The sequence below is a fragment of the Schistocerca piceifrons genome, chromosome 5 (genome assembly GCF_021461385.2).
Source record: "Schistocerca piceifrons isolate TAMUIC-IGC-003096 chromosome 5, iqSchPice1.1, whole genome shotgun sequence".
Taxonomy (NCBI): Eukaryota; Metazoa; Arthropoda; class Insecta; order Orthoptera; family Acrididae; genus Schistocerca; species Schistocerca piceifrons.
The window spans coordinates 180373098-180394979 of NC_060142.1; the positions used below are offsets into that span (position 1 = coordinate 180373098).

At 41.4% G+C, this 21882-nt stretch overlaps 1 protein-coding gene across 3 annotated transcripts in view; it reads left to right on the forward strand.

Moving 5' to 3' along the window:
* The first annotated feature begins 3920 nt into the window (after positions 1–3920).
* The window catches only part of LOC124797986 (lachesin), an 871202-nt gene continuing 853240 nt past the window's right edge, over positions 3921–21882 (forward strand). For all 3 annotated transcript variants that reach the window (XM_047261164.1, XM_047261165.1, XM_047261166.1), the window contains exon 1: positions 3921–4400. In XM_047261164.1, coding sequence (XP_047117120.1) covers positions 4316–4400 — 85 coding nt within the window. In that variant the 5' untranslated portion in view covers positions 3921–4315. The remainder of the gene's footprint in view (positions 4401–21882) is intronic.

Sequence of the window (21882 nt, forward strand, 5' to 3'; positions counted from 1 at the left end):
CTACTTGCACTCCCTTTGTTATCCACAAAATGACAGGAGTCATTAAACAGTGATTCAACATTTTACCTCCAGTTGTATTCCCATACTGTTCACAGGATTAATGACATGAGACGATGAAGCAGATCTTTATGGTTGTAAGTATTGCAATATTTGCCTATAATGTACTGATCTCAGCAAACAGTGTGTTTCAAATGGTTCAGATGGCTCTGAGCACTATGGGATAACATCTGAGGTCATCAGTCCCCTAGAACTTAGAACTACTGAAACCTAACTAACCTAAGGACATCACACACATCCATGCCCGAGGCAGGATTCGAACCTGCGACCGTATCAGTCGCGCGGTTCCGGGCTGAAGCGCCTAGAACCGCCCGGAAGGTGCAAAGACAATCTTCGTATGTAAAACACAAATCAGAACATGCTATTGTACATTTTGTGACTTGATGTCATAACAATGGTAATGTTATGAATGTTTTGTTGTTGTGGTCTTCAGTCCTGAGACTGGTTTGATGCAGCTCTCCATGCTACTCTATGCTGTGCAAGCTTCTTCATCTCCCAGTACCTACTGCAACCTACATCCTTCTGAATCTGCTTAGTGTATTCATCTGTTGGTCTCCCTCTACGATTTTTACCCTCCATGCTGCCCTCTAATGCTAAATTTGTGATCCCTTGATGCCTCAAAACGTGTCCTACCAACCGATCCCTTCTTCTAGTCAAGTTGTGCAACAAACTTCTCTTCTCCCCAATCCTATTCAATACCTCCTCATTAGTTACGTGATCTACCCACCTTATCTTCAGCATTCTTCTGTAGCACCACATTTCGAAAGCTTCTGTTCTCTTCTTGTCCAAACTAGTTATCGTCCATGTTTCACTTCCACACATGGCTACACTCCATACAAATACTTTCAGAAACGACTTCCTGACACTTAAATCTATACTCGATGTTAATAAATTTCTCTTCTTCAGAAACGATTTCCTTGCCATTGCCAGTCTACATTTTATATCCTCTCTACTTCGACCATCATCAGTTATTTTACTCCCTAAATAGCAAAACTCCTTTACTACTTTAAGTGTCTCATTTCCTAATCTAATTCCCTCAGCATCACCCGATTTAATTTGAATTAATCAGGGAGAGGCTCACTCCTTTCCCAACCACTGCTTCCCTTTCATGCCCCTCGACTCTTATAACTACCATCTGGTTTCTGTACAAATTGTAAATAGCCTTTCAATCCCTGTATTTTACCCCTGCCACCTTCAGAATTTGAAAGAGAGTATTCCAGTTAACATTGTCAAAAGCTTTCTCTAAGTCTACATATGCTAGAAACGTAGGTTTGCCTTTTCTTAATCTTTCTTCTAAGATACGTTATGAATAACTCTAGCATATTGTACTTACAACTTTGTAATTTTTCCTTTTACATTTTAATTCTCTTTACTTAACACGCCTAAGACACTCTGTATGTAATTTCTTCTTGGGAGGCTGGGGAGGGGGGACAGCGCTTAACGTAAGGATTTTCATGTTTTCTGCCACTGTAAATAATTCACCACTATTGTACTGCGATAGAGATACACCAGCGCCCTGCACGGGTAATGGAAAGAGCCTTGACACTGCCTTTAATGCAATCTGTGGTGCGCTTGGTCACCACTCAGTTGTGCAGGGTTAGGACATTCTTATTAGAGGCATAGTAGCAAGCAGTTGTGATTTAGAGTAGATCAGATATTTGTGAATCTGGAGAGTAATTCCAGGAATACTTAATTACTCACATGACAATTTGTCACAAAGTACGTTCTTCGTACGTCCCACATTAATTTCTGCGGTCGTTTCAAGATGTATTGCTTGTCTATTAGCACTGACAATTACATGCAAACGCTGCTGCTTTCGGTCACTAAGTGAAGGTGTTGTTCGTGGTAAGAGATAATGCCTGAAATTTGGTATTCTTGTCTCATTCTCGACAGTGTGGACCTTGGAATATTGAATTCCTCAACTATTTTCAAAATGGAATGTCCCTTGCACCTAGTTCCAACTACAATTCCGCGTTCAGTCTGTTAATTCGGGTCGTGCGGCCATAATCACGCCGGAAACCTTCCCACGTGCCGGCCAGAGCGCCCGAGCGGTTATATGTGCTACAGTCTGGAACCGCGCGACCGCTACGGTCGCAGGTTCGAATCCTGCCTCGGGGAATGGATGTGTGTGATGCCCTTAGGTTAGTTAGGTTTAAGTAGTTCTAAGTTCTAGGGGACTGACGACCTCAGAAGTTAAGTCCCACAGTGCTCAGAGCCATTTGAACCATTGAACCTTTCCACGTGAATCAGATGAGTACAAATGACAGCGCCACCAATTCACAGCCCTTTTATATCTTATGCATGCGTTACTACCGCCATCTGTACATGTGCAATTGCTATCCCATGACTTTTGTAGGTCAGAGTGAATCGCTACAGTTCAGTTATGATGTGGACGTTTCTCTGTCTCTCTCTCTCTCTCTCTCTCTCTCTCTCTCTCTCTCTCTCTCTCTCACACACACACACACACACACACACACACACAAACACACACACAAAATCATGCAAGTTCTCCACCTTCAGAAAAACGTCTTACGAAACATTAAAAATTAGCGCCACCCTAAACATAAGGCCAACAGTGAACGGTTAAGCAGCGACAGTAACAAAGCAAATCTCAGTTAGTATGCAGACAAAAAAATCTACTCAAAACACGGTTCGTGGAAAACACGTGTGAAATAAAGGTGAGAGTGACATTACATAAAAAAGATGTGAAAACAGTGTACTTAACAACTTAACAGCAGCTGAGAGAGGGGAGAGAGAGAGAGAGAGAGATATCTACAAGAAAAAAATGGTTCAAATAGCTCTGAGCACTATGAGACCTAACATCTGAGATCATCAGTTCCCTAGACTTAGAACTACTTAAACCTAGGTAACCTAAGGACATCACACACATCCATGCCCGAGGCAGGGTCGAACCTGCGACCGTAGCAGCAGCGCGGTTCCAGACTGAAGCGCCTAGAACCGCTCGGCCACAGCCACCGGCTTATCTACAACAGATACGCAAAAGGATGGATATAGTAAGTACGTTAACACGCATAACCACTACCCAAAGAAAGGGACTTTGCACACATTTTCTTCATGGGTACTTTGGAAATGTCAGCGGTCAAAACGACAAAAAAAAAGCACGAAAACAGATATGTAAAAATGCAATTTCACTAGCAATGTAATTTTAGTTGAACAATCGAAATGAACTTAAAAATGCAAATGTTATACATAATTTTAGCCCTACAATAGAAAGTTTGTATTATACTTCACATAAATAAATTTCACCAATAGAAGATGATACATACATATCGAAACATGTCTTACGTTAGTGAATAAAAAAGTAACAAGTAGAGTTTTGCGTCAGGTGTATTTAAGAAAGAACCAAATTTTAAATCGCATACATGGGAAAACATCAAGAGGTGCTGCCAACCTGAGCACGATTGTTTCACTAGGGAGACTATAACTGCTGTTGTCGCTCAACTAATACCGCTGGTTCTGCTTTAGGTAACTGCTCATCAATAGCGTTGCCCATTATCGCCTAATATCCGCCGCGGATAGCAGGTCGCACCGGAGCCGGAGTGTGCTCTCCGAACATCCCAAGAACGGTCTCCATATTCAATTAGGCGCTAACGGCGAGCAATCTGCGCGACCTTAGCATTCGCAGCGAATCGGACTTAATGGGGCAGTCATTAAGGGTGCCAACCGACGCGGCCGGTTGCTGCTGCCGCTGCTGTTGCGCTGCTGCAGATTTAGAAGGCCGCCGCAAGGGGGTGCCTTGAACTGGCTGGTGCGCCGCGCATGCGCGGTGCCGGCACCCGGCTCTCCGCTCGCGGCGCATGCGCCGTCGCGTCCGGCGGCCAGTTTGGCGCGCTCCCCGGAAGGAACGGACGAGCCTCCTCAGTCGCTCTGCGCGCTTCCTGCCGCTAGGTCGGGTCTCCCGGAAAGTCATCGGCGCTGCAATCTCCGGGACGCGCTCTGTATACGGCACTGCGTGCGTGCGTGTTGCCGTCCGGCTACTGGTCTCGTCAGCTATGGCAGCTGCGGTCGCTGGCCGCCTTACCAGCAGCGGGTAGTGTGGCAACCACCCTCCGACAGAAATTCGCTGCCCTTAGGAGCACCGCCCCCTTTTCTTCGACAAGTATTTGACACTTTTACCGTGAAGATTGAGATACTTTCCCACACTCAGTGACAATTTCAGTACTGAGAAGAACTTGAAGCGCCATTTACTGACGCTGATTTTATAAAAAAATAAACTTGCCAACAAATTCTTGCCGATATGGGAATATCTGCAGCAGTCATCCTACAGTTTGTCGCCACGATGTCGGCTGTCGTGTGGGCGAGAGGTGCCATCGGTTCGAGGGGTGAGTTTTGTTTGAACAATGCTATCCCCTCATTATTGTCCCATGCTCTGAAGGGGACAATTGGTGTCTGCAGTGCCATACGTCATGACCCGGAAGGATCTTTTGTCAAACCACTTTATGACGTGAACCTACCTTCCATATGTACCTGTTTTGTTGATGACAGCGATTTTTAAGCGGTTGGCATGCAACATACACACGTTTATTTATAAGGCCAAGATTGAACATTAGAGGTACCATGCATGGCTGATCACATATTTCAAAACTAATCGTCTGTTATTATTATTAAAATTTCGAGTTTCGCAAATAAATTACAACGACACAGGCTACAGATTACATCAGCAAACTTCTGTCTTTTATGCCGTCCGAGTGTAAGAGTCGTGACATATGCTACGATGAATGATAACGTCTTAGGGACGTGTCTGTGACTACGTACGTATCAAGTTGTATGGGCAGCTCACATAACTGAAACGAAAATAAAGGAACCGATTCCTATAATTTATCCTGCAAACAAGTATTTTTTTTTTTTTTTTGTAGGATGAAAAACGGGTAGCACTGACACAAGTTTGTGGTCGAAACAAAATTGTTTACACACTAAATTTCTTGCTACGCGGAAATATCTATATATTTGCTCTACGGTTAGTTGCCACGGGGCTATCCGTCTTGGTGGCGAAAGGTGTCACCGGATTAGGGAGTACTTTATTATCCAAGCAAAGCTAAACATCCTTATAGTTTTTTGTGACGAAAGACTGAAAGTTTTCTTATAAGAAATATCAGTGTGGCATCTCACGAAAAAAAGCTGTATCTGGGGCAGGTCTTTAAGTTAAATCCGTCGTACATACACCCGCCTTTCATTGAGAAAAGCGGAATGTTCAGCTATCAGCGTTCTATATGACTGAGACTGTTGAAAGAGGAATCAATATTGAAGGAGCTACCTTAAACAGCTGATATTATATGCTACTAGCATATCGATATCTACTGCGTTTGTCTTGAATAATATACAGCAATTCGTTACAGCTACTAGATATTCAGAAGTGTTTCACAGAGTAGAATGTTATCTCTTAAAATATCTTCTCTATAACGTTAATGACATGTAAGTTCGAGAAACAATACTGCAAATTAATTCGGTGTCTATGACATTACATTTATTTGAAATACTATTGTTGTCTAATGTACGATAACAGTTAGATGAGACAGTGGAATATGACAGCACTTAATTTGGTTTCTTTCTCATCTCTCGCGAAATGAATGCCTATTCTCTGCTACATAGTCTATTTTTCGACTTTGATGAATATTTTCGTAATACCAAATGTGTCTATCTTTGACTCCGGAGAAAGTGTTTAGTTTTAATGCTTTAATCATAAAAGACCTCACATAAGTAATACTACACTGATCGTAGCAGAACAAAATTTTCTTTGCAGCCGAGAAGTAAGCAAGGGAAAGTAAGACGACAAGACAGCTTGGTACATGTTTGAGTTACAGGGAACTTGAACGTAATATGCAGATTTTTACGGCTAGGTTCTCATTATATATTACCCCACCACCCCATAACGTCACAATCAGAATATTTATTCTAAAGAGGACACTAAATTTGTTTCTATCTTATTTTTAAGAGAAATGAAGTGAATCAAATTGTGCTGAGTTGGACATTTATTAACTAGACGTCTGTATTGTTCGTCTTCTTCGCTTTTCCGTTATATCCGTCGTTGCATTCGGTCAAGACAAAGAGAAACAAGTGTGTCGTAAGGACACTCCTTGTATAAAAGTTTACAATTTTTTATGAATGATGCTGAAGAAAATTCGAATTGCAACAATTACGTGTTATTCGAACAAAGCATTCTACATCAATATAATTTTTTGTACATATGAATTTTGAATTACCCAGCGGCGGATTACGTTTATTGTTATGCTGTCTTACTTGTTAACTCAAAAGAAAAATGAGTACGTTCTGTTCTGTACCCCCATTACTTTCTCTTTTATGAAAGAACTCGAAACGCAGATATAAAAACTTTTTCGCTGTCCTTCACTTTTGAAGTAAAATATTGTTTTATGGGAACGACGCACAGTATCGACTGTTAGAAAAAATTTCAAGTAGTCGCCGTCCAGGTTGTAAACTGCTTATATGTGTCGTTGCGACCTGATCGGGCAATCTGTCAGGTTTCTCATTACCCTCTACTGTTCCCGGGCTGCGCTGAAATTACCTCGGCGCAGGAAGATAAGCAAGGACCAAGGGAACTGTGCGGAAAGATCCGATCTGATAGGGTGGAAGAGGCCCATTGCTTTTTACTGTTAGTGGCCGGGTCACTTTCTCCCGACCTGTCTCCTAATCCAATCGCTGAAGTGGGTTATTTAGTTAAGGGAATCCATCCTGGAACCCACACTATCGTCGTATCATAAACGTTTCAGCGGTGTTGAATACGGAGGGAAGTCTTTTTTTTCTTTCAGGAAACTTATTACTGCATCCTGTTGATTGACGAGCAGCTATTTCCTCTGTCCCAACCGTTTTCCTAAAGGACATAGCCCCAACTGCCGTATGAGAAATCGTGACGCGTCGCTGCAATTCATTTGTCGCAATCTTGTCTGTCGTGTAGTGGTAGTGTAACACAGGTTTGTGTAAAAAATATTAAAAAGATTTTTCTAAATTTTATTCGTCCAGATAATTGTATTTGTGCTTAAAAATAGGAAGCTCGATGACCGCGGAAGTACGTAAATGAAATATCGAGTTACGTTCCCGATATTAACAAACCTGTTTTCACAAAAAAATAGTTATCCGTCTGTGGAAGATTATTTTCCTTTCGGAGACCCACGGAAATGAGTAGTATAGTTCCATTTCGCATTCAGTTTCGTTTTTAAATAAAATGAAACTGCACATTCATTGAAACCTGTGAAGACGCACAATGTTTATTCTACAGTAGGTTAAAATTTGAGTATTATACTTACTAATACCAGGAATGAACAACTGAATATTTTATTATGTCGTCCATCTGTATGTGTTCCATATTTGTTCTTTGAAGCTTGGTCAAATTTTCTGTCACCTTATTATTTATATGAATTGTGTGTTCTCCACATTAAATTACTGATATACCATCCTCCTACTGCAACAAAGAATATTCCACCAAAAGATGAGGGTGAAACTTAAGTACCCACATCCACGATAGTAGTTACAGTATCTACAACACTTACCTTAGGCACCTCTATGGTACCATAAATATGTTGAAGTATAGGTGGCAGTATGGCGCCCAAAGATATTACACGTACAGTGCTATGACGGCCTATTCACTAGACGCTGCGTTTAAAAAACAATAAAAGGTGCACGAAACGCGACGACCTCGTTTTCGCTCGTTGCACTGCTTGCTGAGAAAAAGAGGAGCAAAGCAGTTGAACCTCAAACATTCCTCAGAGATTAAACGCACCCTCGCGTTTCTTTATTAGTTACACTGATGATTGGTACGTATCAATAATGTTGGTACAATATTACCCATCTAGGTGTCGAAAGCAAAGATACTTAGGTTTGAAGTAGGCACCTCTGTGAAATTACTGGGCTCGTACCGATCAGCAGGTACGGCTGTGTGGCATGAAACATCCTGATTCGCCTTGGATTAATTTGCATTTGGTTGATTCATACATTGTTTTCTTCTTTCTTTGGGGCACTTGACACCCAGTGTGCTTCTTCAGTCCTAAGACCACTTTAATGCAACTCTCTATGCCAGTCTACTGTTAGAAGCCCTTTTCAACTCAACATAACTACTACAACTTACATACATTCGAGCCTAACTGAGTTTAAGACTTGGTCTCACTTTACAATTCGTAGCCCTCATACTACCTCCTTCATTGCCAAGTGAACGATTGATTCACTGACGCCTCCAGACGTGTCCTGTCAACCGATCCCTGTTTTTAGTCACGTTGTGCCATAAATTCATTTACTCCCCACTTAGATTCTTTACCTCCTAACTAATTATTCGATCTACCTGTCTAATTTCCACCAGACCCCTGTTTCATCATATTTCAAAACCATCTTTTCTTCTATGAAATTTTCGTCATTCACGTATCATACATTCCAGCTGAATACCTTCTGTATAGACTTCCTACCATTCAAGTTTATGTTCGATATTACCAAATTTCTCTTTTGCAGGAAGGTTTTCATGTTATTGTGAACGTGACGTTTATAGCCTCTTTGCGTCGAACATCATCAGTTATTTTACAGCTCAAATAGAAAAACTCACCTACTACTTACAGTGGCCCATTTCTTATAATTCCCTCAGCTGCCCCTGATTTAATTGCCTACAATCCATCACTTTTCTTTATGTTCATCTTACAAGTTCTTTTCAAGACTGTCCGTTCCGTATCTTAGTACTTACGCATTTCTGATGTGTGTTAACAATAATAAATTATAACGAAACCATAAAAATATCTAAATGTAAGATGAGGTCTCTCTCAACAAATTTGGTTATTCCGTACTTGCATACTTCTTTTACAGAAAGTTCTATACGATTTACTGTAAATGGTATATGGGTCATTTCAGGCTTCCGGCCATTTCCTGCGAGTTACGCAGTCCAAAACGCTCCGTTTCCAGTGAATGCATTGACTTTTTTGGTCGTTATATCTGCTTCGGTTTGTAACACAGCAATAAACGAAAGTCGTCGCTTTCAATTTTATGAGAACAGCGAAGAAATAAAAATATTACGTGGACAACGCTTACTGTCTTAAGAGTTATGACTACTTTATAACTTTTTTTCAATTTTGAATTTCAGTCTTGCAGTTTCGCGGTAGCTAAGTGATTAAGTGCCAGACTACGGAACTGAAGATCTCGGCTTCGATTCCCGCGCGGTCTACAGATTTTTGTCTGTCATCTACTACTTCTGTCAGTGTTCGTTAATATGAAAAATACCGAGTTGCACTGTGATTCAAAGTCAATTTTAAGACGTAAGTTCTCCAATGATTGGCACGGTAAGTTAGTTCAAAAGTCGCAATGTAGTAGTGCTGGTTGACGAAATCTTCACCTCATTTTAGGTCAGGTGAAACAAAAGCGTGTTACGATCGGTTTAGGCTTCGAGGTGTGTCATCAGAAAATCTGATTAAACAGAAAAGAAAAAGGAGAAACATAAGGATAGCAGAGGAAAATACAACACTAGAAAAGCAAATAACAAAAACAAAAAAAAATCTACACACGTAGGTTATCTGAATATTCGTGGTTGCGTTTAGAGGTTGGTTTCATGCTATAATTTATTATTTTACTACCTTCATTTCTCTTTTTCATCTTCGTTTTTAGGTCATCTAAAGATGAATGACTCAGAAAGCGACACGTGTCATGTTACTGTTCGTGTGACCTGTCGGCCGTTTACTGCCAGTTCATAAACTGAAGCAGACGTAACACCCAAAAGCGTAAACGTAGTCGTTGAAACTCGAGCTGTAGCGCCGAAAAACGTTCGACTGAATCAGAAAAATAAAATATTGCGACTCGTTTGCGGTCACGAACGGACAGTCCATGGCGAAATATCTGTTAATAACGTGAGTGTATAGTAGCATCAGGCTCTGGGCGAAAATATCATATTCACTGCACATCCGCGAAAGAAAGACCTAAAATCACAAGTTATTGAACGTAACATATATCTATTTTTTTCCGTTTCATCTCGATCACCTGGGGAACACATGATAGTTTCAGTTACTTGTCATTTGTTGTTTTCTTTTCCTCCATTCTTCTTACACATCTTTCTTTGGACTTAGTACTTATTTTCCTACCGTTTTCACCTCGGAAACATTTTCAATTTAGCACGTTCCTTTTGTAAATATCTTTCTCTGTTGCTTCTTCTTTCACATTGCGTATTTTTAAATCTTTACTAGCTTCTCGAATCCCGATTGTTAGCAATTTCATTTGCCAGAGACACTCGAAGCTTCATTTTGTCAGTCCATCGTCATCCATCTTGTCCAAGAGATACCACTCATTATTTCTTTTATGATTTTCATTACTTGCTAATTTTCTGGCCTTTGTGCGTCTTGTTGGAACTAATATTTTTCTCGTGATTCATCTGTTTAATACTTCCAGTTTGGAAGCAATAATAATATATTTAGTTAGAAGCCTTTTATGGCATATTTAGAGTGCCAGTGAACACTTCGAAGTCACATCTTGAAAATCAGGACTTGTGATTACATGTGTAGACGTTGACTGCGATATCAACACTACAGAAACGCCGATCTATAAGAACTGAATGCTTAATTGCAGTTTTAGAAATAATCGTGGGGTATGTGAAGAATTACAGAAGAACACATACACATTTAGAAAACACTTATAGCATACCTACGAATTTTGTTGATTTACTTCGTATATGACATCTGAATGTGGGAATTAATTCATTGTAACGTCACAGAAAGGAAATTAACGACAAGTTTTAGGACTAATCTACATATATTATTGTATAATTTTATAAATATATATTCCATTACAGTTTCACAAATAGCGATTACAAATGCACTGTAGCTCTCTGTTAGTTTTTAAAGAAGGGCTTTATACATTTTTTTTTAGAAAAGCTGATGAAGCAATCATCATAAACCTTTCTACGGATTGTTTATTGGTTCTTGGACACTATTTCCTATTTTTTAAAAGAAATTCAGTTATCAACAAGTCCCACCTCCATCTGAGGACTTAAAGTGACTCTGTGCAAATTGAGATGTTTCCATACGGACATCCTGCAGTCTGCATATCATATCTGAAATCAGAAGACAATTTTTTTAAGCTATAGGATATTGTTCTCAGAGTAATAATACACTGTTTTTGAAATTTTATTAAATAATGAAACGACGGACTTTGAAATAAAGATATAGTTCTGTCCTGCGTTTTTGGTCAAGTCTCTTTTGCAGTAGCTGATGAATAAACTAAAATAAAAGAAATTGTACTATCACTCCTTGGGATATGCCCGACGAGTAATTCAGGCAGAATTCAGAAAAATATGTCTATTACTGTGCCAGCAAAACATTCCGTCAGCTTGAGAGACAGCGCATTTCAAGCTGACAGAATGGACTGGTGGCACACTAACAGACATATCTTTCTCAAATTTGCCTGAGTTAGTCGTCGGGCACATTCGCAAAGAGTGAGAGTCTAATTTGTTTTATTTTAATTTATTCACCAGTTACTTAAAAAAATAGTGACTAAAAACACGCGACGGAACTGCTTCTTTGTTTCACACGCCAGTCGTTTTATTATTTTGTCAAATTTAAAAAAACTGTTAGTATCCCGTGCACAACATCCAAAGACTAAGAATTTATTTTATTTTATTTTTTATTTATTTATTTACTTTTTTTTGCTGATTCCAGATAATATGTGCAGACTGCAGGAATTCCGTAATGGACACACCTCATTTTGCACAGAACAACTTTAACTCCTCGGATGGGGGAGGGGCTCAGTAATGACTGAATTCTGTTTTAAAAAATCAGAAAATGCTGTCGAAGTTTGAATAAACAATCTGCAAAAAGATTTACCTTGACTCTTTCATTAGTCTTTTCAAAAAAAATGTTAAAAATCGCTTGTATTTAAGGCTGACTGAGGAGAATGAACCCTTCACAAGAAATCGTACAGTTTTCGCTGTTAATTGTACTACCCTGTATCTGCAAAAATAAAACTTTTATTAGAATGTTTGTAGAATGAAAATAGTAAACTTCGTGCAGCTCACCGTTTTGTGGAAATATTTCCATCTGAAATCGTTTCAGTGCTGGGGTGTCATCTTTAACGTGGTGCGGCCACCAATAATCAAAGCAAGTTCACCGTGAGAAAACCACGATGGCTACCATGCAGCTACGGAGAATAGTCTCTTCTATTGATGACATGAGTACGTTGCTTCTAGCTGGATATTACTGACGTTAGGGCATTTAGACTAGAAAATTGCAGCTGCTCTTGACAGGAAAACTCGGAGCGCTTCGTTAATGCTCAGTCATGAGGAATAAACTTCTTACCGTGACACAGAAAGACGTGCCGCAGCCGACACAGTGTGATGTCAACTCTTGATTCCGGAAACCCATTTTCCATAGTACACCTCAAACTGACGAAAAAGTTTGAAGAAAAGTGACACTATATCATGCGTACTATCGAAAATGAAAAGGAAGGTTCAAATGGCTCTGATCACTATGGGACTTAACATCTGAGGTCATCAGTCCGCCAGACTTAGAACTACTTAAACCTAACTAACCTAAGGATATCACACACATCCATTTCCGAGGCATGATTCGAACCTGCGACCGTAGCAGCAGCGCGGATCCGGACTGAAGCTCCTAGAACCGCTCGGTCACAACGCCCGGCGAAAAGGAGAGATAGAAAATTGAAATCAAGCTAAGACTATGAAAGTTGTTTTACCTCACATTCCACAAACAGTGAAAAACTATATGAAGATGGTCGTCAACTCAGCGCACTTTGCTCCATCGTCTGAAATCCTGTTAAGACACTGGTTACACCTACACACATACTCAAAAGGGGCCCATAGAACAATTACATTGCTCAACTTGAATATTATTAGCGAAATTATTCATTATTACACTCGACACATGGATGGTGTAACATGAAAAGCGAAAGTAGCGTGATATATAAGAAATGACCAATATAGTAGTCGCGAATGGCTGGCTCGCGGAAAGAGGTGGCGTTGGTAGTTGGTGATCGGGTGACGGTGCGGGGGGATTGGGAGGGGAGGGAAATGGAGGCCCAAAATGATGTGTCACTCGTCTGGAAAACTTAGATGGTGTGCTGAAAACTAATACGTGGAAATTTTTATCTGAAAACACTCAAAGCTGTACAAGTAAAACAAACGTTATTAACTTTCGACACCTTTATTTTTCATGTTTACATGTTCTTTTATGAACATAACCACCCTGGCGACAAATGCACTGCTCCCAATGAGAGACCAGTTTGTTGATGTCGTCAGTGTAGAATGTTTGACTTTGCTGAGGGAGCCACAACCTCTCTCCTGTTTGCACAGGTTTATCACTATCAAAGTGTAACCCTTGAAGGTGTTGTTTAAGTTCTGGAAACGTGAAATTCGATGGGGCAAATTTGGGACTGTGTGGAGGATAATTGCCGCAGTGGATACGCCGGTTCCCGTGAGATCACGGAAGTTAAGCGCTGGCGGGCGTGGTCAGCACTTGGATGGGTGACCATTCAGGCCGCCATGCGCCGCGACGACAAACGTCTTTGTTTTAATAACTTCCATCCCAACTCGCGTATCATATCTGCCACACTCTCTCACCTATTACGTGATAATACAAAACGAGCTGCCCTTTTTTGCACCCTTTCGATGTCCTCCGCCAATCCCACCTGGTAAGGATCCCACACCGCGTAGCAGTATTGTAACAGAGGCCGAACAAGTGTAGTGTAAGCTGTCTCTTTAGTGGACTTGTTGCATCTTCTAAATGTCCTGCCAATGAAACGCAACCTTTGGCTCGCCTTCCCCACAATATTATCTATGTGGTCTTTCCAACTGAAGTTGTTCGTAATTTTAACACCCAGGTACTTAGTTGAATTGACAGCCTTGAGAATTGTACTATTTATCGAGTAGTCGAATTCCAATGGATTTCTTTTGGAATTCATGTGGATCACCTCACACTTTTCGTTATTTAGCGTCAACTTCCACCTGCCACACCAACAGCAATCTTTTCTAAATCGCTTTGCAACTGATACTGATCTTCGGATGACCTTACTAGACGATAAATTACAGCATCATCTGCGAAGAACCTAAGAGAACTGCTCAGATTGTCACCCAGGTCATTTACATAGATCAGGAACAGCAGAGGTCCCAGGACGCTTCCCTGGGGAACACCTGATATCACTTCAGTTTTACTCGATGATTTGCCGTTTGTTACTACGAACTGCGACCTTCCTGACAGGAAATCACGAATCCAGTCGCACAACTGAGACGATACCCCACAGGCCCGCAGCTTGATTAGAAGTCGCTTGTGAGGAACGGTGTCAAAAGCTTTCCGGAAATCTAGAAATACGGAATCAACTTGAGATCCCCTGTCGATATCGACCATTACTTCGTGCGAATAAAGAGCTAGCTGCGTTGCACAAGAACGATGCTTTCTGAAACCATGCTGATTACGTGTCAATAGATCGTTCCCTTCGAGGTGATTCATAATGTTTGAATACAGTGTATGCTTCAAAACCCTACTGCAAACCGACGTCCATGATATAGGTCTGTAGTTCGATGGATTACTCCTACTACCCTTCTTAAATACTGGTGCGACCTGCGCAATTTTCCAATCTGTAGGTATAGATCTATCGGTGAGCGAGCGGTTGTATATGATTGCTAAGTAGGGAGCTATTGTATCAGCGTAATCTGAAAGGAACCTAATCGGTATACAAACTGGGCCTGAAGACTTGCCCGTATCAAGCAATTTGAGTTGCTTCGCAACCCCTAGGGTATCTACTTCTAAGAAACCCTTGCTAGCAGCTGTTCGTGTTTCAAATTCTGCAATATTCCATTCGTCTTCCCTGGTGAAGGAATTTCGGAAAGTTTGGTTCATTAACTCCGCTTTAGTCACAGTCAGATACGAAGGACGTACTGTGCGCCACCAGTTTGTAAAGAAACAGCGCAGCGCCCCCACGCGGCAGCTGCACTGGGCCGCAGATGCGCAGGGAGCGCCGGCCCGCGGCTGTCAGACAAGTGAAGGCGCGGCAGCCGGCGGCACGCCGAGCTCCAAAGCCCCCACCGCGGGGGAGACGACTCGGGGGCGGCGCCGGACACGCTGGCGGGCCTCGGCGACGGCGCCGCCGCCCACGCTGCGGAGCGCAGCCAGCCATTGTGGCGAACAATGCGCGCCGCAGCCGGCGACGGCACGCGGCCGCTATCGCCTCTCTGCCAGCGCGTAATTACAATAATCCGGCCGCCCTGCGCCGACTGCTCTAAGTCCCCTGTCTGTTGCTCTTGCTCTTCTTGTACGGTTAGAAACAAAGGGAACCAACAAAGGTACTTACCCCTCGATACGTTAATGGTTCTCAACTCCGCGCACTTTCCTTCCGCGTTAGAAACATTTGGCACGTTAAAGACATTGGTTATTCAAATAACTTGCCAGAATGCAGCTGCGTGACGATTCCGGCAACCGCCGATACTGCGACAGGCGCACACAGTGTCACTTTGAAGGGGGTAGGACGTCAAACGGGCCGACTTGGAGCAGGAGAGGCATCACAGGACATTTTAATTTCCGGTGTCTATACTTTTACAAGTAAATTCATCAAACTTTGTCAGCATCACCAGGAAGGATTCAGGATTCACACCCATTGCAGTGGAAGTTCGAAAACATAACAAAATAAAAATTTTTACACGCGAAATTTCATCATTGTTTCACTTACTAATGGCTGCATTTGTTGCTATAGGTACACTTTTCTTCATAAGTTGGAGAGATTCTTCGATGAATTTTGCACAGCATACATACCATACCCACAGGTGTATGAAACTCTAGAATTTATTTAATTTATGAAAAAACGAATGAACTGTTATATTTTAAACTTCATGTTTAGAAAATACACAAATGTTATAAGCTGCGACATCGTCGCGAAAAAACACAGTGACCCGTATATGTAATAAGTTTGTTTTTAAGTTAATTACCTTAATTTTTACCACAGTTTTTAATAGATTTGGATAATTCATGAGTGTCATACACCTTTAAGTATGGTTTGTATGCTGTGCAAAATTCATCGAAGAATCTCTCTTACTTATGAAGAAAAGTGTACCTACAGCAACAAATGCTGCCATTAGTAAGTGAAAGAAATGAAGAAAGTTCACAAGTAAAAAAAAAAATTATTTCGTATGTTTTCGAACTTCCACTGCTAAGAGTCTGAATTCTGAATCCTTCCCGGTCATGCTGACAAAGTTTTATGAATTTATTTGTAAAAGTATAGACAGTGGAAATTAAAATGTTCAGTGGTGCCTCTCCTGCTCCAAGTCGGCCCGTTTGACATCCTACCCCCCGTAAGTCACAAAGGCAGCAAGGGAGCGCTGTGCGAGGAAAGTTGACAACTTAGAATTGTGAAGATATCCGGCTCTAGCGCCACCTCACAACCAATGATGGGCGACGTCAGAAGTTATCGATGGTGCATATAAATAATCAATAGTTGCGATAACATTAACTCTCATCCTCTGTTTTTTGACAGGCGAAAGAGGAGGATCCCACACAGAATTTCAGAGAAGGTCCATTTATGTTTATAAGGTCTCCTTGCGCTTCCTTGCTGCATTATTGCCTTGAAAATGACAGGGTGTACACCTGTCGAGACATCGGCGGTTGTCGAAGACTTCAACTCACACATTCCCGTAAATTATTTGAATATTTTATCCGCCAGTAGAAAATCAAATACGGTAACTAATTTCCACGTACAGTACGTAGATAAAAGGCGCACAAAAACATTCACCCCTCGACAGAAATCCACCATTGTTTCAAAAAAATGTTCAAATGTGTGTGAAGTCTTATGGGACTTAACTGCTAAGGTCATCAGTCCCTAAGCTTACACACTACTTAACCTAAATTATCCTAAGGACAAACAGACACACACCCATGCCCGAGGGAGGACTCGAACCTCCGCCGGGACCAGCCGCTCAGCCCATGACTGCAGCGCCTAAGACCGCTCGGATAATCCCTCGCGGCCACCATTGTTTGCCGGTCGCTGTGGCCGAGCGGTTCTAGGCTCTTCAATCTGGAACCGCGCGACCGCTACGGTCGGAGGTTAGAATCCTGCCTCGGGCAAGGATGTGTGTGATGTACTTAGGTTAAATGGTTCAAATTGCTCTGAGCGCTATGCGACTTAACTTCTGAGGTCATTAGTCGCCTAGAACTTAGAACTACTTAAACCTAACTAACCTACGGACATCACACACATCTGTGTCCGAGGCAGGATTCGAACCTCCGACAGTAGCAGCCGCGTGGTTCCGGACTGAAGCGTCTAGAACCGCTCTGCCACCGCGGCCGGCTTTTATGAAAACCTGAAACTATTTATTCAAATTCTTGTGGACTATATATAAATTTGTACACTTTTCTTTCACGTGGTACAATTTTTCAGTGTAATACGCTTTGAAACAAGTGTTTCTCCATTTTGCACTGCTGTACTGTATTTGCTTGCAGGCTTTCCTATTTACCTGGCCGCATTTGTCTTGTCTTGTGTGTCTAATCGTTACTTCTCAAGAACATCATGCAAATACTGCAAGAACATCACCAGCTTTGCGCACAACTGTCTGCCGATAGACTAAATCAACGTATTCCACTTTCATCGGTACTGTCGAATTGTTTAGCTAGACGCGAAAGTTTATCGTTTATAAACCTAATGGACCCGAATCACCTTCTCGAAAATGGAACGCTAATCGCTCTAAAAGCCTAAATAAAAGCCTAAATAAAAATTGCACTTGGGTAGTAGCAGAAGCAACAGACCTGTCATTTTCTGCGGTACTGTTAAGAGAGAGTGCTGTCAACAGCTTTTCTTCATGTTTATGTAGGTAACACAGAGTACCAACATAAGTAACTTTCTGTACATATTATTGTAAAGTTGCAATAATTAGCTACGTTTATCGCATGACCTCCAAAATCATTCGTATCTCTTCAGAAAAACTTCGTTTCGGCCAGCAGATATTTAATACCGTCCTCAAGTATTTGTATCTATTAATAAACAATTATGTCAGTTTAGGTAATGCATTTTCTTTGCTAAGTCCGTCTACCGAGATTTATTTTGACAAAGAAATGCTACCGATCAACTCTGGCAGAATTGCCTGTTACAGCATATTCCCCTCGTTTTTGTGAATTGTATGTTCTTCATGATCTTGATAACGCCATTACGAGCCGGCAGGAGTGGCCGTGCGGTTCTAGGCGCTACATCTGGAACCGAGCGACCGCTACGGTCGCAGGTTCGAATCCTGCCTCGGGCATGGATGTGTGTGATGTCCGTAGGTTAGTTAGGTTTAATTAGTTCTAAGTTCTAGGCGACTGATGACCTCAGAAGTTAAGTCGCATAGTGCTCAGAGCCATTTGAACCATTTGAACAGCGTTACGGTAAAATGCAATAAAGGAGGAAAGAAAAATCTAGAACACACTTCGATGGATCGCAGTGCTGAACTCGAGTTATTTTGAATGGATACACACGTACGGTAACCTTATGTGTTATAAGAAAAACATGTAAATTAATGTTTTTCGCTCTTTTGTATCTGTTGGGTTAAGGAACGATAATAATATTCAGTGGCATTACAAATTTTCATATTTGTTACTAATATGAATGTATTGTAACCTGTTACAAAGAAAACGTACAACTTCGAGAGTGGGTATTTCACTCTGTGCCGGAATGAGCGCCTATGAAACTTCCTCGCAGGTTAAAACTATGTGCAGGATAAACACTGAAACTCGAAACCTCACCTTTCGCGCTGACACCTGTCGGTTCTGAAAACACAAGATCGCTCTTTGCCATTAATAAATGACATTACTAACAGTGGCTAGTTGTGAGGATTAACCTGTATTTTTACACGTCGCTGTATCAGTTTTTCACAAAATAGTACCGTTGCGAATACCAGGAAACCCATTTTCCAGTTCAGTTTAAATACACCCACACAAAAAAAACAAGTGAGGTTGCTGAATTAACCTATTCGTCGAGGCATATTAAAGCGCGACAGCTTTACGATTCTGAAACTGATTGTTACGCTGTGACAAGCTCCATTAAAATTCCGTCAGTTCAGTAGCAAGGACTAGCAGGACTGATACTGGTGTGTTCTTGCGCCCTGACGGAAGAAAACATAAGGCGCAGCTCTTGCTCAGACTTTGGAGTAACGACATGCAGGAGAGTTTCGAGCAATAGTGGGAACCAATGCAGACCTATGTGAACACACATTCACATTCCTTAAACGACCATTAACAACTGAATACATTTTCCAACTACACAAATGCACAACCTCAGTCTGTATTACCGAACGAGGTTTCGCAGTGGTTAGCACACTGGACTCGCATTGGGAAGGACGATGGTTCTAAGCCACGTCCGGCCATCCTGATTTTTTTTTCTAGTCTGTCGCCTGGCCACCAAGAGCTGTTGCAGGACGATTGATTCACGGATCCAGTTATATGGCTCCTTCCGTGTATAGCGATTTTACGACTATGATGAGTGGGGCCTGAAGATGGCATCAATGTAATGCCGAAACTGGTAGCACATAGAAGTTAATAATATAAAATAAACTTCTACAAATCATACGGCTGTTGGTAAATTATTGCATCAAGAAGTTCATGCCAGCCTTCGTCCCACGATCCATAATGGATCAACGAAGATCCTGATGTAAGATTTCCGTGATTTCCCTAAATCCTTCTGGCGAATGCTGGGATCGTTGCCTTGAAAGGGCACGGCCGATTTCCTTCCCCATCCTTCCCCTCTCATCCGATGGACCGATGACCTCGTTGTTAGGTCCTCCCTCCCCTACCACCACCACCACCCCGCCTCGAAACTAACCAACCAACCAATCCTACTTTATCAGTTACCGTTACCAGTCTGTATTCCCCTACCTTCGAACTCGCACACCATCGGCTTGTAGAAAAGCACAATAATAGCTCTACAGTCAATTGGGCCTAGCTTACAGTACACCGGAGTACGACAAGGGGATGGACTGTCCCCAGTGCTCTTCAACTGTGCTCTTCAAAAAGTTGTTCGAGAATGGAGAAAAGCAGGTGCACACAGACTGGGACCAAAACGTAAGGGAATAGAATGAGGGTCCACATACAATCGCGTACTAATACAAATGGTTCAAATGGCTCTGAGCATTATGGGACTTAACATCTGAGGTCATCCGTTTATTTGTAAAACATAATTAAAGGCAGACACTGCTGTCAACTTAAGTTTTTTCTTTTCTTTTTGGTTATTTTCCGATCAACAGTCACGGACTTGAATTATTAAACCGAAGACACTTTTTCCCAATTCTAGGCTCTTGTAAGTTCTGGTATGTTCTTTCTGGAGTTAAAGAAGTCCAGGAGCTACTTATCCATTATTCTGGACCAGCATATTAATGTTTTGAGAGCTTCTACCATTTTAAAGCGTATTTAAATAATAGACATGTGATGTACATTGTGGAACGTCGTCAGACGTAAAATAGCCTCAATACGATTTGCATCTGCAACAGCACCGGTCTTCAGGCAGCATCTCACGTATACAGTATCTCACTTGCCTTTAACGATTATGGCTACTGGCGTCATCGAAACTTTAAGAAAACTGTGTTGTCGGATAACACGAAAATATATGTGCGGCTACAAAAGCTACTGATTCAGGAACTTGTATAGGAGCACCTGGTAAGTGTTACGCTCCTTCTCTTACTTTCTTCTCCATAACTTTAGCGGAATACATGCTAGGATTACTATATGAAGCAGTGGTCTCACGTTACTACTAAGTTTTACTCTTATAGTGCCGTCTGTACACGATCGTGAATATCTGACCAGCAGTGTGATTCGAATGAATACTTTCTAGCAAACACAACACAGCACGTTATTCTTAACGGAGAGAAGTCAGTGTCATAGGACCATTACTTTCCACAATATATATAAATGACCTAGTATATAACGACGGAAATTCCATGAGGCCTTTAGCTGATGATGATGTTATATACGGAGAAGAAGGAGCGATAGAAAAGTTTTTCGGAATGCAGGAAGACCTGCGGAGAATCGACGCTAGATGTAAGGACTAGCAATTCACCTTCAACGCAGAGAATTGTAACGTATTGCGAGCACATCGGCTGAAAGACCCTTTCTTCTTCTTCTTCTTCTTCTTCTTATTCTTCTTCTTCGCGGATGGATCACTTAGGACCACACGTAATCAATAATTGTTGATCTTCCTTTTCGCCCAGTATTCCTTCATACGCAACGAATGGGTTAGCTTTCGTTGCGTGGACCACGTATGTCGGTTAGTTTTTCTGTCTTCTTCTCAAAAAGCCGAGTGTTTGTGATTTTTCTGATTTCATTTCTGTCATGTAGATTTGGAGACCCTAATTCTCTCATGTCTGTTAGTATCAGTTCGGTCATGTAGTTTTGTTCTTTAAAAATATATGGATTCTTTGCGTTAACCTGTTTGAGTCCATTCTTTCTAAATGCCCCATGAATTGGATTCTTCTCATGCGCATTGTGTCTATTATTTTGGAGATATTTTAATATTTTTCTGCATTGGGTTTTGGATAATGCAAGCCATCTTTAGTTCTTGGTCCTAGGATTTTCATCATTATTTTACGTTATTTCACTTCTAATTCCCCTTTTAGAGTTCTGTGTTGAAGATTTAGTGTCTCAGATGCGTAGAGAGATTCGGGTTTAATTACTGTTGTGTAGTGTTGTATTTTGCAGTTCCACGAGAGACTCTGTTTGTTGTGAACGTTTTTTGCTAACTTAAACGCCGTCTCCATTTTCTGGACTCTTCATATGACAAATTTCTTTTCATTACAATTTTCTGCAATCCATTCACCTAAATATTTAATTTCTTTTACTCGAGAGATGTAGTTATTACCATATTTTGAGATCAGAA